This window comes from Oncorhynchus mykiss, chromosome 5 (assembly GCF_013265735.2).
Source record: "Oncorhynchus mykiss isolate Arlee chromosome 5, USDA_OmykA_1.1, whole genome shotgun sequence".
NCBI classification, from domain to species: Eukaryota; Metazoa; Chordata; class Actinopteri; order Salmoniformes; family Salmonidae; genus Oncorhynchus; species Oncorhynchus mykiss.
The window spans coordinates 48476091-48491937 of NC_048569.1; the positions used below are offsets into that span (position 1 = coordinate 48476091).

At 42.8% G+C, this 15847-nt stretch overlaps 1 protein-coding gene across 1 annotated transcript; it reads left to right on the forward strand.

Moving 5' to 3' along the window:
• The first annotated feature begins 2480 nt into the window (after nucleotides 1-2480).
• Nucleotides 2481-10793, forward strand: rpl28 (ribosomal protein L28). The gene is made up of 5 exons (XM_021603217.2): nucleotides 2481-2573; nucleotides 5798-5888; nucleotides 6112-6235; nucleotides 8233-8351; nucleotides 10660-10793. The coding sequence occupies exons 2-5, from the start codon at nucleotides 5808-5810 to the stop codon at nucleotides 10747-10749; spliced, it is 414 nt and encodes a 137-aa protein (XP_021458892.1). The 5' UTR covers nucleotides 2481-2573; nucleotides 5798-5807; the 3' UTR covers nucleotides 10750-10793.
• Nucleotides 10794-15847: the final 5054 nt, after the last annotated feature.

Consider the following 15847-nt stretch of genomic DNA (forward strand, 5'->3'; position numbering starts at 1 on the left):
CAGAGATGTTCGATCAGGTTCAAGTCCAGTCTCTGGCTAGTCCACTCAAGGACATTCAGAGACTTGTCCCAAAGCCACTCCTGCGTTGTCTTGGCTGTGTGCTTATGATTGTTGTTGGAAGGTGAACCTTCGCCCCCAGTCTGAGGTCCTGAGCGCTCTGGAGCAGAATTTCAACAAGGATCTCTCTGTACTTTACTCCGTTCATCTTTGCCTCGATCCTGACTAGTCTCCCAGTCCCCGCCGCTGAAAAACATCCACACAGCATGATACTGCCACCACCATGCTTCATCCTCGGGGTGGTGGTAGGTTTCCTCCTGACATGATGCTTGGCATTCAGGCCAAAGAGTTCAATCTTGGTTTCACCAGACCAAAGAATCTTGTTTCTCATGGTCTGAGAGTCTATAGGTGCCTTTTGGCAAACTCCAAGCGGGCTGTCATGTGCCTTTTACTGTGGAGTGACTTCCATTGTGATGTGATAAGGTTGGACCCAGGTGTAGAGAAGAGACCAGATAAGGAATCAATGGTTAAGGAAAAACATAATACTTTACTGAGAAACGGTTGCCGCAGGATCACAGTTCATTTTCGGGGAAAAACACAACCCCTCCACTCCACTCCACTATGTCTCGAAACTCACTCAGGAAACGACCGGACACAGTGAACAATTCAAGCTTCTGCAAAGGACCACAGAAAACACCTCTTTTAACAGGGGCACAATCATTAAATAATAAGACACACCTGATCCAATAAAAATCTCTAGGGCGGTCTCTGGTGCCAGGAGGAACCCTGACATCCGTCTGGCCACTCTACCATAAAGGCCTGATTGGTGGTGCTGCAGAGATGGTTGTCCTTCTGGAAGGTTCCATCTCCACAGAGGAACTCTAGAGCTCTGTCAGAGTGACCATTGGATTCTTGGTCACCTCCCTGGCCAAGGCCCTTCTCCCCCGATTACTCAGTTTGGCCCGGCATCCAGCTCTGGGAAGAATCTTGGTGGTTCCCAACTTCTTCCATTTAAGAATGATGGAGGCCACTGTGTTCTTGGGGATCTTCAATGCTGCAGAAATTTTGTGGTACCCTTCCCCAGATCTGTTCCTCGACACAATCCTGTCTCTGAGCTCTAAGGACAATTCCTTCAACCTCGTGGCTTAGTTTTTGCTCTGACATGGACCGCCAACTGTGGGATATTTTATAGAAAGGTGTGTGCCTTTTCCCAAATCATGTCTAATCAATTGAATTTACTCAAGGATGATAAATGGAAACGGGATGCACCTGAGCTCAATTTCAAGTCTCATGGCAAAGGGTCTGAATACTTATGTAAATGAGGCATTTATTTTTTAAATACATTTAGAAACATTTCTAAAAACCTATTTTCACTGTCATTATGCAATATTCTGTGTAGATTGCTGAGGATTTAAAAAAAAAATGTAATCCATTTTAGAAAAAGGCTATAATGTGACAAAATTTTGAAAAAGTCAAGGGGTCTGTATATACAACGAGATTCCAGCTATAACTCCTTTGCCAAAAACACAGTCCAATAAGAAATGCATTATTGGACCAGTCCTTGTCTTCTACTATAACTTTTGCTCGTGTTGTTCCATTGTTTGATTTCACTAATTTCCATTTATCGTCACACACTTCACTTGCTGCTCTTTCATAATCCAGCAGTCACCATTTTCCTCTCTCCAGATTCCGACCAATAGTGTCCCTCCAACAAATATTTGAATAACTAGTGTAGTGTAAAATAAAATATTTCATTTAAATATTCAAACATTAAGATCATTATAAAAACACAATTTAATGAAATAATGGCAATTTTCTGACTTTGTTTAATCTTCTGATTTTCACTCGATAAATGCGGATTTCAACGTGCAGGCACAGGTTTCTAAACCTGTTTGCACTAGTTACCACAGCCACAAGTATATATCATGAAAACCAAATTGTGCTTTTGGCCTTAATTTAAGGTTAGGGTTAGGCATAAAGTTAGCAGTGTGGTTGAGGTTAGGGTTAGGTTTAAAATCAGATTTTAATAAGAGAAATTGCAGAAATGGGCGGGTTTATGACTTTGGAGCAAATGGTAACTAGTGACGACATTTCTAAACGCAGAGGCGCAACATCGCGGGACTTCTGGAAAGCTTGCGAAACCGAAACATACCAAGTAGACCAGGCCGGGGTTTGGGGTTTGAGAAGTCAATGAGAGAAGTGAAAAATTATTATATTATTGGTTACTTTTCTGTAAATCAAAAGACACAACCTAGGTTCGAGGCAATGTCTTAAGTAGTTGAACATGTTATTACTCCAATCTCGTGAAAGTGACAAAGTGACACGTTTTCATTTTCGGAAAAGGAGTTTGACGGTATGCACATGCGCAGTACGGCTGGAGACTACCTTTAGACCCATTGATGTGTTACTGCGCATGAGCTTAACTAGCCAACGTCACCATGACATCGCCGACAAGCGTTATCCGAGATTTCAGTTTCTGCCTATCTTTATAGTGTACTGTCTTTGGTGTAATGATCTATCAAATAGTCAATGTAATCCGGTTTCCGCCCTTTTCTTTCCTCTTCCTCCTCCGAAAGGTAACGTGGTCTCTTCATGTGCTAGTCGTCGTATGCAAAAGTTACATTTTTGACCGGTCTGTTGTTTAGATTGCTAATCGTTTAACAACACAATTTACATTCTTATTACATAGGTGTGATATTGTTTGTACCGATAATTTGACCGAATGTTGAATATAAATACTTCATATGTCATTCTGCTGCTAGGCCCAACTCGGTCTGCTATGCTAGCTGGCGAGGTTCAGCCTATGCAAGAAACCGGGTCTTCGCTCTTTGTCCTCATTTGTAGTCTGGTTTAGCTAATGTTACTGTCAATTTGATCGATTGTGAGCATGGTAATGCATTAATTTATGTCTTTAATCGGAAAGGGTTTGACAATACCATATTAAGTCCCCACGCCACTGAAACGTGGTCATTTAATTTATCTAACGTTAAATGGCTAGCTACTGTAGCTTCCTACCCTATTAAGCAAAGTTAAAAGCCCGTTTTACATCAGCAGATGTCAAAATGCTACACAGAAACCCAACCTAAAACCCCAAACAGCAAGCAATGCAGATATAAAATGGTGCTTATTTAACCGTTATTTATCTAGGCAAGTTAGTTAAGAACAAATTCGTATTTACAACAATGACGGCCTACCAAAGGCAAAAGGCCTCCTATGGGGTCTGGGATAAAAAATGTGTATGTGTGTGTATATACACTGCTCAAAATAATAAAGGGAACACTTAAACAACACAATGTAACTCCAAGTCAATCTGTAAAATCAAACTGTCCACTTAGGAAGCAACACTGATTGACAATAAATTTCACATGCTGTTGTGCAAATGGATTAGACAACAGGTGGAAATTATAGGCAATTAGCAAGACACCCCCAATAAAGGAGTGGTTCTGCAGGTGGTAACCACAGACCACTTCTCAGTTCCTATGTTTCCTGGCTGATGTTTTGGTCACTTTTGAATGCTGGCGGTGCTTTCACTCTAGTGGTAGCATGAGACGGAGTCTACAACCCACACAAGTGGCTCAGGTAGTGCAGCTCATCCAGGATGGCACATCAATGCGAGCTGTGGCAAGAAGGTTTGCTGTGTCTGTTGGCATAGTGTCCAGAGCATGGAGGCGCTACCAGGAGACAGGCCAGTACATCAGGAGACGTGGAGGAGGCCGTAGGAGGACAACAACCGAGCAGCGGGACCGCTACCTCCACCTTTGTGCAAGGAGGAACACTGCCAGAGCCCTGCAAAATGACCTCCAGCAGGCCACAAATGTGCATGTCTGCGCAAAGGGTGGTATGAGGGCCCGACGTCCACAGGTGGGGGTTGTGCTTACTGCCCAACACCGTGCAGGACGTTTGGCATTTGCCAGAGAACACCAAGATTGGCAAATTCGCCACTGGCGCCCTGTGCTCTTCACACTGAACACGTGACAGTCTGGAGACGCTGTGGAGATCGTTCTGCTGCCTGCAACATCCTCCAGCATGACCGGTTTGGCGGTGGGTCAATCATGGTGTGGGGTGGCATTTCTTTGGGGGGCCGCACAGCCCTCCATGTGCTCGCCAGAGGTAGCCTGACTGCCATTAGGTACCGAGATGAGATCCTCAGACCCCTTGTGAGACCATATGCTGGTGCAGTTGGCCCTGGGTTCCTCCTAATGCTAGACCTCATGTGGCTGGAGTGTGTCAGCAGTTCCTGCAAGATGAAGGCATTGATGCTATGGACTGCCCCGTCCGTTCCCCAGACCTGAATCCAATTGAGCACATCTGGGACATCATGTCTTGCTCCATCCACCAACCACAGACTGTCCAGTAGTTGGCAGATGCTTTAGTCCAGGTCTGGGAGGAGATCCCTCAAGAGACCGTCTGCCACCTCATCAGGAGCATGCCCAGGCGTTGTAGGGAGTTCATACAGGCACGTGGAGGCCACACACACACTACTGAGCCTCATTTTGACTTGTTTTAAGGACATTACATCAAAGTTGGATCAGTCTGTAGTGTGGTTTTCCACTTTAATTTTGAGTGTGACTCCAAATCCAGACCTCCATGGGTTGATAAATTTGATTTCCATTGATTAATTTTTGTGATTTTGTTGTCAGCACATTCAACTATGTAAAGAAAAAAAGTATTTAATAAGAATATTATATTCATTCATATCTAGGATGTGTTATTTTAGTGTTCCCTTTATTTTTGTGAGCAGTATATGTGTGTGTGTGTGTGTGTGTGTGTATGTATGTATATATGTGTGTGTATGTATGTATGTATGTATATATGTGTGTGTGTGTGTATATACGTGTATGACAAAAAGCACATCACGACAAGAGACCACAACATAGCAAGGCAGCAACACATGACAACACAGCATGGTAGCAACAACATGATAGTAGCACAAAACATGGTACAAACATTATTGGGCACAGAGACAACAATACTCACGCAAAGCAGCTACAACTGTCAGTAAGGATGTCCATGATTGCTATAAAATTGTCCAGTTTGAGTGTTTGTTGCAACCCAGGGTGTGCTTTGGGGACCTTTAACAGAATGTGACTGGCAGAACGGGTGTTGTATGTGGAGGGTGAGGGCTGCAGTAGATATCTCAGATAGGGTGGAGTGAGGCCTAAGAGGGTTTTATAAATAAGCATCATCCAGTGAGTCTTGCGACGGGTATACAGAGATAACCCGTTTATAGAGTGCATTGATGTGTCCTATAAGGAGCATTGGTGGCAAATCTGATGGCTGAATGGTAAAGAACATCTAACCCCTCGAGAGCACCCTTACCCGCCGAGCTATAAATGATGTCTCCGTAATCTAGCATGGGTAGGATGGTCATCTGAATCAGGGTTAGTTTGGCAGCTGGGGTGAAAGAGGAGCGATTACAATAGAGGAAACCAAGTCTAGATTTAACTTTAGCCTGCAGTTTTGACATGTGCTGAGAGAAGGACAGTATACCGTCTAGCCATAGTCCCAAGTACTTGAATGAGGTGACTACCTCAAGCTCTAAACTCTCAGAGGTAGTAATAACACCATTATTTAGTTAATTCAATTTACTTCAGTTCGCCAACGTGGATGGTAAGTTAGGTGCATTTTTGAAAACTACAGGAAATGGGATTCAAACCTGTCCTGTAAAATTGCTGTTTTATAGCCTGGTTTTTAGCAAACATTAGAACAAGTACTGAGTAAGCTAATGTTAGTTTTTGGGGGAACATGTGTCTTTGGTTACTGTTATGTAACTTCTATTGACGCTTCTTGTCTGCCCCAGGTTTGTCAACATGTCGTCTCATCTGCAGTGGATGGTCATTAGGAACTGCTCCAGCTTCCTCATCAAGAGGAATGGACAGACCTACAGTACCGTGAGTACAACTGACAGATAGTCCTAGTAAGAGTAAACCATCATACCTGGTGGATCACGAAGTAGATCATGCATGCAGTCACATGCTCTTTGAGTGTGTTGATATCTTGGGAATGTGTCTATGGTCTGAATGTACATGATTGACCATGCAGGGTCTTGTTGCATGATTTGTCCTTGCTGATTTAAGATTTGTTAGTCAAATTTATTTCTCATTTGTTTACCAGGAGCCCAACAACCTGAAGTCCAAGAACTCTTTCCGTTTCAACGGCCTAGTGCACAGAAAGACTGTTGGTGTTCAGCCTGCAGCTGATGGCAAGGGTGTGGTTATCGTGCTGAAGAAGCGCGCAGGTAAACATGGTTGTCCAAAATACCAATGATAGATATTTTTAAGTCCTTTATATGAAGTGGTCTCGGTTTCAGGTGCGTAGGAGTCAAATTTAGGATACTGGAAGAAATGGGAGACCTGTTGAAGTTTTGGATTTATCCCTTTGAGGCTTGAATACAAAACTTAAGATGTTTATTTAAACCTCATAGTGGCCAAAAGTTTATAGTGCAGTAAAGTGTGTAAATAAAATATGAAAACCAAACGTTTTGGCATCAAGCAATCATTTGTGTGAAATGGCTGGCACACACTCCTGGCTTCTATTTCAAGGATGTGTCACATGATCAAGCAAGAAAATTCACAAGATGTATGTCAGTACATAGTACAATGGAATACATGATCTACATTATTCAGTGTTTTCCACAAGTACGTGAAGTAGCCGGGGGGTGCTTAGAATTGTTTTGCCGAAGGAGCTCTATTTTGGTGGCCTCTGGTACATTCTAATGCCTTGATTCCATCCAACATACCCACAATTATTGAATACTTTATTGAATTTACCATCCAGATTTGAAAAATGTGTTGCGGTATTGTGTAGAAAGACGAGACTTAATATATACAATATTAATTGCTGAAAATTAGAGATATGCTTCTGCTTTCATGAATGATTCGATACATGTATATGTACATGGGCTCTGATATGATACAGGAACGATACGTTTTTATTTGGAACGATTCGGCTTGACTAGGGGCATGAATTGATGAGATGCAATTCAATGTACTAAATGTTTTTACATTAACACATTCATTTTCCATTTAAAATGAATTTCTGCTGATCGGAGCTCAGGAGCTGGGCCTCTAAGCTGGATCTTTCAGATGATTTATCTAAGCTGAGTGGCCCTGTGTCAGTTAATGGTTTGGGTGTAGGCATGTGAGCTGAGCCATAGGGCAGACTGGGAATCTACCACCCCACTGTCAGATTGGAATTAGTTAGAATTTATGTTTTTGCGCAATATTCTAAATGCCTGTATTGCAGAATCAAGGTATTTTGTATTTTTGTTTTTGAGCATTTATGTCTACTTTTTCTCATGTTGACATTTTGGTCTGGTCACGTTCACACCTTCCCATTTACATCAGAGATCTGGATAAAATGGCTAGATGCTCACGTCTCTACCTTAACAATGGGATTTGTTGTCCCTTTGGCGGGAGGGCAGGCGACAAGCTTGGGTTCAAAATAAGTGCATAGAAACACATTGGGATTATTTTTGGACCGATTTTGGCGAGTGAAACTTCTCGCATCTCCCAATCCCCTCCCCCTACCACTCACAACAACAAAGATGAGATCACATCGTCCTCTCTGACAAACGGTTTCAACTTGCTATTTGCATTTGAGGTTTGGTCCAACAGAATCGGTCATATGGACACCGTAACACATGGAGACATTATTTTACTGTAATAGAGAAGTTAACTTTTCATACCCTGTTTGTTTCAACTCAAATTCCAAGCAGGACAGACACTACGAACACAGATGTACCAATGAACATTCATTCTGGAAAATTAATGCTCAGTTTGTCGCGCGTGCATTACGGTACAACGTATCGCTAGCAGTATTTTATTCAAGAATGTTATACTAGCTGTTTAGTCTGTTTTATAAATGTGAAGTACAGTATGTGTAATCATCTTTGAAATGGAAGCCAGGTGTGTGTGCTGACCTTTTTACACTGATGATGGTGTGATGCCGAAACGTTTGTTTCGATTTTCACCCCTCCATAATAACAACCAGGAAATGCAAGAACAGTTCACATACCTGTATGTGGTGATGCATTGATACATGTCATGATAATCCACCTCAGGCGTAAATCACCTTAGCAAAGTTGTCGTGTTGTAAAGATATTAATTAGGTAGCTGTTGTGCCTGTGATCCACGTTCATGTGGATCTAACCGCTCATGGCTTTAAGTCAGAGCTTACTCAGAGAATTGAGGGAGCTTGGTCATGTTAATGATACCTTTTCTTGTTATTGCTCAGGCCAGCGCAAGCCTGCCACTTCATATGAGAAGATCACCATCAACAAGAACTCCCGCGCCACTCTGAGCAGCCTGAGGCACATCATCCGCAAGAACAACTACAGGAAGGACCTGCGCATGGTGAGCCCTCTATCTACTAAACCTCTTGGTTTTTCTATTGGTCTTCAATATTGGTCCTTGGGACCAACAGGGTGTAGTGGCTTTTGTTCCAGCCCAACACTACAGTGCCTTGCGAAAGTATTCGGCCCCCTTGAACTTTGCGACCTTTTGCCACATTTCAGGCTTCAAACATAAAGATATAAAGCTGTATTTTTTTGTGAAGAATCAACAACAAGTGGGACACAATCATGAAGTGGAACGACATTTATTGGATATTTCAAAAACTGAAAAATTGGGCGTGCAAAATTATTCAGCCCCTTTACTTTCAGTGCAGCAAACTCTCCAGAAGTTCAGTGAGGATCTCTGAATGATCCAATGTTGACCTAAATGACTAATGATGATAAATACAATCCACCTGTGTGTAATCAAGTCTCCGTATAAATGCACCTGCACTGTGATAGTCTCAGAGGTCCGTTAAAAGCGCAGAGAGCATCATGAAGAACAAGGAACACACCGGGCAGGTCCGAGATACTGTTGTGAAGAAGTTTAAAGCCGGATTTGGATACAAAAAGATTTCCCAAGCTTTAAACATCCCAAGGAGCACTGTGCAAGCAATAATATTGAAATGGAAGGAGTATCAAACCACTGCAAATCTACCAAGACCTGGCCGTCCCTCTAAACTTTCAGCTCATACAAGGAGAAGACTGATCAGAGATGCAGCCAAGAGGCCCATGATCACTCTGGATGAACTGCAGAGATCTACAGCTGAGGTGGGAGACTGTCCATAGGACAACAATCAGTTGTATATTGCACAAATCTGGCCTTTATGGAAGAGTGGCAAGAAGAAAGCCATTTCTTAAAGATATCCATAAAAAGTGTCGTTTAAAGTTTGCCACAAGCCACCTGGGAGACAAACCAAACATGTGGAAGAAGGTGCTCTGGTCAGATGAAACCAAAATTGAACTTTTTGGCAACAATGCAAAATATTATGTTTGGCGTAAAAGCAACACAGCGCATCACCCTGAACACACCATCCCCACTGTCAAACATGGTGGTGGCAGCATCATGGTTTGGGCCAGCTTTTCTTCAGCGGGGACAGGGAAGATGGTTAAAATTGATGGGAAGATGGATGGAGCCAAATACAGGACCATTCTGGAAGAAAACCTGATGGAGTCTGCAAAAGACCTGAGACTGGGACGGAGATTTGTCTTCCAACAAGACAATGATCCAAAACATAAAGCAAAATCTACAATGGAATGGTTCAAAAATAAACATATCCAGGTGTTAGAATGGCCAAGTCAAAGTCCAGACCTGAATCCAATCGAGAATCTGTGGAAAGAACTGAAAACTGCTGTTCACAAATGCTCTCCATCCAACCTCACTGAGCTCGAGCTGTTTTGCAAGGAGGAATGGGAAAAAATGTCAGTCTCTCGATGTGCAAAACTGATAAGAGACATACCCCAAGCGACTTACAGCTGTAATCGCAGCAAAAGGTGGCGCTACAAAGTATTAACTTAAGGGGGCTGAATAATTTTGCACGCCCAATTTTTCAGTTTTTGATATGTTAAAAAAGTTTGAAATATCCAATAAATGTCGTTCCACTTCATGATTGTGTCCCACTTGTTGTTGATTCTTCACAAAAAAATACAGTTTTATATCTTTATGTTTGAAGCCTGAAATGTGGCAAAAGGTCGCAAAGTTCAAGGGGGCCGAATACTTTCGCAAGGCTGTTGAATTGGGTATGTTAGTGCTGGGTTGGAACAAAAGCCTGTATATCTTGTGCGATTCAGGAGTGGGATTGCAGACTGCTGTAGTGCTACCCAAGCTTACAGCCAAGACATAGAGTATCTATCTCACTGACGGTTAACCTTTTTATTTTTCTGACATGGGATTAATCCTGGCCCTGGACTAAAATATGTTCAATGGCAGTTACCGAATGAAATTGCTTTTTTTAGTCTAGCTGTAGGCTTAATTTGTGTCCAGGAAACTGGCCCTTGCTGCTATAGACTTTGAATAAACCCATAGGGCTTAAGGTTGTATGATGGATTAATGGTTAGACCCTAAGCAGGTAAAGCACATGTGTCAAACTCATTCCACAGAGGGCTGAGTGGCTGCAGGTTTTTGCTCCTCCCTTGTACTTGATTGATGAATTTAAGGTCACTAGTAAAGAACTTGCCACGCCTAGTTGTCTAGGACTTAATTGAAAGGAAAAAACTAAAACTTGCAGACACTAGGCCCTACATGGAATGAGTTTGACACCTTGAGGTAAAGATCGATCTCAGTCTAACATCTTGAGTCATTAGTTGAGTGGTGTGCTTTGTTTTCCTAGGCTGCGCTGCGTCGTGCCAGCGCCATCCTGATGAGCCAGAAGCCTGTGGTGGTAAAGAAAAGGCGTTCCAAGGCTGCCAAAACCGCATAAATAGTTGATAAATTACGACAAATAAAAACATTTTTTGAAAAACACTACCCTGTCATGTCTTAAATGTTTTATATTTTAATAAGAATAAAGCGCAATGTGTTTAGCACATTTGTAAGCTAGATAACTTTGCTAGCTAAACAGAAAAAGCTAAGCTACTTTAATTTGCCACGTTACAAGCTGGGCAATAATTGGATATACCAAATAGAGCTGCAAACCCAACCTGACAATGACATTAAGCTAATTGTGTTTAAGTGTGGAGTCAATCGAGGGGACTATTTCATAAAGCCATTAGAAGAATGTTGCTGATCTCTTGCAAATCTCTATTTCGGCTGCTGCTGACAACTGCATGTAAGTTGTTCTGCTACATCATAATTGTCTTTATTTTGGCAGATCGATTAATGCTTATTTCTGATTGACTCATGTTTTAACTACTTTTTTCTTATCTGGAACCGGGGGTGGTGAAAAGACAACTTTTTGTTCGTTTAATGGACAAAGTTGAATAGTAAGGAAGTCTGCCCATGTCAACTCTGGTGATCATTCAAACAAAAAGATACCCCTCTGGCCACCAGTGCACATTTCCAAACTGTTTGCATATAACATTATAAACTATGCTGGTATTCTTTTGTCCATTCTTTAATTGTTAAATTATATTCTTAGCAAACATGTTTAATAATAGCCATAAGTCATAAATGGCACCATGCAGGGTTCCATACTGAACAAAAATATAAACTCAGGTCTCATTTTTCATGAGCTGAAAGAAAAAATCCCAGAAATTTTCCACGCACAAAAAGCTTACTTTTTTGGGTCACACAGTTGTTTATCTCCTTGTTAGTGAGCATTTCTCTTTTGTCAAGATCCATCCACCTGGCAAGTATGACATATCAAGAAGCTGATTAAACCATGATCATTGGTGCACTGGTGCAACTTGTGCTGGGGACAAAAGGCAAATCTAAAATGTCCAGTTTTGTCACACAACACAAAACCACAGATGTATTGCAGGAGTGTGCAATTGGCATGCTGACTGCATGAATGTCCACCATTGTTGTTGCCAGAGAATTGAATGTTAATTTCTCTACCGTAAGCCGCTTCCAATGTCGTTTTAGAGAATTTGGCAGTACATCCAACCGGCCTCACAACCACAGACCACGTGTGTCCACGCTAGCCCAGGACCTCCACATCCGGCTTCTTCACCTGCAGGATTGTCTGAAACCAGCCACCCGGACAGCTGATGAAACTGTGGGTTTGAACCAGTGAAGAATTTCTGCACAAACGGTCATAAACAGTCTCAGGGAAGCTCATCTGCGTGCTCGCCCTCATCTTGGTCTTGACCTGACTGCAGTTCAGCGTCATAACTGACTTCAGTGTGCAAATGCTCACCTTTGATGGCCACTGGCACGCTGGAGAAGTGTGCTCTTCGCGGATAAATCCTGGTTTCAACTGTACCTAGATAGCGTGTATGGTGTCGTGTGGACGAGCAGTTTGCTGATGTCAATGTTGTGACAGTGCCCCATGGTGGCGATGGAGTTATGGTATGGCCAGGCATAAGCTACAGGCAACAAACAGCATTTTATTGATGGCAATTTGAATGCACAGAGGTACCGTGACAATATCCTGACGCCCATTGTCGTGCCATTCATCCGCTGCCATCGCCTCATGTTTCACAGCCCCATGTTGCAAGAATCTGTACAAAATTCCTGGAAGCTGAAATGTCCCAGTTCTTACTTGGCCTGCATACTCACCAGATACTGAATGTCACCCATTGAGCATGTTTGTGGATGCTCCGACAGGTACGACAGCATGTTCCATTTCCCGCCAATATCCAGCAACTTCACACAGCCATTGAAATGTACATAATGTTGCCGCTACTGTCTCTTATGACCGAAAATAACTTCAAGACATCAGGACCGCGATTACTCACCACGGACTAGCAGAATCCTTTTTCTTCTTTCACGACTGACGAGCCCGAGGCAGAGGATATACAGCTCCCTCGGGAACAGGCCCCGACATCAAATCAAAGTTTATTTGTCACTTGCGCCGAATACAACAGGTAGATCTTACAGTGAAATACTTACTTACAGGCTCTAACCAATGGTGCAGGAAAAAAAGGTGTGTGTCTGTGTAGGTAAGTGAAGAAATAAAACAACAGTAAAAAGACATTTGAAAAAAGAGTATTAAGGCTATATACAGACACCTGTTAGTCAGGCTTATTGAGGTAGTATTAACATGTAGGTATCGTTAAAGTGACTGTGCATATATGATGAACAGAGAGTAGCAGAAGTGTAAAAAGGGGTTGGCGGGTGGTGGGACACAATGCAGATAGCCTGGTTAGCCAATGTGCTGGAGCGCTGGTTAGTTGGGCCATTTAGTTAGTATGTACATGAATGTATAGTTAGTGACTGTGCATATGAGATAAACAGAGAGTAGAGAGCAGCGTAAAAGAGGGTTTAAAAGAGGGGGAATAGGATTTGTCGTGCCCTCTTGACAACTGTCTTGGTGTGTTTGGACCTATCTAGTTTGTTGTTGATGTGGACACCAAGGAATTTGAAGCTCTCAACCTGCTCCACTACAGCCCGTTGATGAGAATGGGGACGTGCTCGGTTAACTTGGCATTCTTAGGCACGGGGACTATGGTGGTTTGCTTGAGACATATAGGTATTACAGACTGGGTCAGAGAGAGTTTGAAAATATCAGTGAAGACACTTGCCAGCTGGTCAGCGCATGCACCGAGTACGCCTCCTGGTAATCCATCTGGCCCTGCGGCCTTGTGAATGTTGACCTGTTTAAAATTTTTACTTGCATTGGCTACGGAGAGCGTGATCATACATGTGTCCGGAACAGCTGGTGCTCTCACGCATGGTTCAGTGTTGCTTGCCTCAAAGCAAGCATAGAAGGCATTTAGCTCGTCTGGTAGGCTCGCGTCACTGGGCAGTGGCTGGATTTCCGTTTGTAATCCGTGATAGTTTGCAAGTCCTGCCACATCTGCCGAGCGTCAGAGCCAGTGTAGTATGATTCGATCTTAGTCCAGTATTTACGCTCTTTGATAGTTTGTCTGAGAGCTTAGCAGGAATTCTTATATGCGTCCAGATCAGTGTCCTGCTCCTTGAAAGTGGCAGCTCTAGCCTTTAGTGAAACACAACTGCTGACCACAAAACTACCACAACTACTGAACCACACACCTACTTACCAAAACTAATGGCCACAACTTCTGACCACACAACTGCTGAACACAACTTCTATTATAATCTCCACTCGACACAGCCAGAAGAGGACTGGCCACCCCTCATAGCCTGGTTTCTTCCTAGGTTCTGGCCTTTCTAGGGAGTTTTTCCTAGCCACCGTTCTTCTACACCTGCATTGCTTACTGTTTGTGATTTTAGGCTACTTTCTGTACAGCACTTTGTGACATCAGCTGATGTAAGAAGGGCTTTATAAATAAATTTGATACTGAACCACAAAACTACTGACCACAACCACACACCTACTAACCACAAATACTGATCCAAATAACTGACCGCAACCACACAACTACTGAGCCACAACTGACAACAAAACTACTGACCACAACTACTGAACCACACACATACTTACCAAAACTACTGACTAAGACTATTGGCATAACGCCAAAACAACTGACCACACAACTACTGACCACAACCACACAACTACTGACCACAACCACACAACTATTGACCACAATCAACCAACTCCTGACCACACAACTCCTGACCACACAACTACTGACCACAACCAACCACTGACCACACAACTGCTGAACACAATTACTGACCACAATGACACAACTAGAGACCATAACTACTAACCACAACTACTGAACAACTCCTGACCACAACCATAAAACCACTGACCAAAACTACTGAACCACAACTGACCACAAAACAACGGACCTAAACTACTGACCACAACTACTCAACCACATACCTACTTACCAAAACTACTGACCACTACTGACAGAACCACTGACCAAAAGCACAACACTACCGACTACAATTTCTGACCACAACTAACCAACTACTCACCACACAACTAGAAACCATAACTACTGACAACAATTACTGAACACAACTCCTGACCATAATCATACAATTACTGACCACAACTACTGACCACAACATCACACTTACTGACCACAACTACTGAACCAAAGCTACTGACCACACCTACTGACCACAACTACTGAACCAAAGCTACTGACCACACCTACTGACCACAACTACTGAACTGACCACAACTACTGACCACACAACTACTGACCACAACTATTGAACTACACAACTACTGACCACACAACTATTGGACCACATAACTACTGACCACACAACTATTGAACCACACAACTACTGACCAAAACCAACCACTGACCACACAACTACATACCACAACACAACTAGAGACCATATCTATTGACAGCAACTACTGATCACAACCACGCAACTACTGACCACAACATTACTGCACACTAATGACCACAACAAAACAAGTACTGAACCATACACATACTTAACTTCTCTAGGGTCTGTGGGACGCTAGCATCCCACCTGGCCAACATCCAGTACTGAACAACTCCTGACCACAACCATAAAACCACTGACCAAAACTACTGAACCACAACTGACCACAAAACAACTGACCTAAACTACTGACCACAACTACTCAACCACATACCTACTTACCAAAACTACTGACCACTACTGACAGAACCACTGACCAAAAGCACAACACTACCGACTACAATTTCTGACCACAACTAACCAACTACTCACCACACAACTAGAAACCATAACTACTGACAACAATTACTGAACACAACTCCTGACCATAATCATACAATTACTGACCACAACTACTGACCACAACATCACACTTACTGACCACAACTACTGAACCAAAGCTACTGACCACACCTACTGACCACAACTACTGAACTGACCACAACTACTGACCACAACTGCTGAATCACACAACTACTGAACCACACAACTAATGACCGCAACCACACAGCTACTGGCCACAATTACTCACCACAAGCACACAACTAGTGACCACAACCAACTAACTACTGACCACACAACTACTGACC

Bases quoted from the DNA above. Each gene is read 5' to 3' on its own strand.
- rpl28 (XM_021603217.2), top strand. From the start codon at position 5,808: ATGTCGTCTCATCTGCAGTGGATGGTCATTAGGAACTGCTCCAGCTTC. The intron at 5,889-6,111 runs GTGAGTACAACT...TTTGTTTACCAG, and splicing joins ATGGACAGACCTACAGTACC to GAGCCCAACAACCTGAAGTC. The intron at 8,352-10,659 runs GTGAGCCCTCTA...TTGTTTTCCTAG, and splicing joins ACAGGAAGGACCTGCGCATG to GCTGCGCTGCGTCGTGCCAG.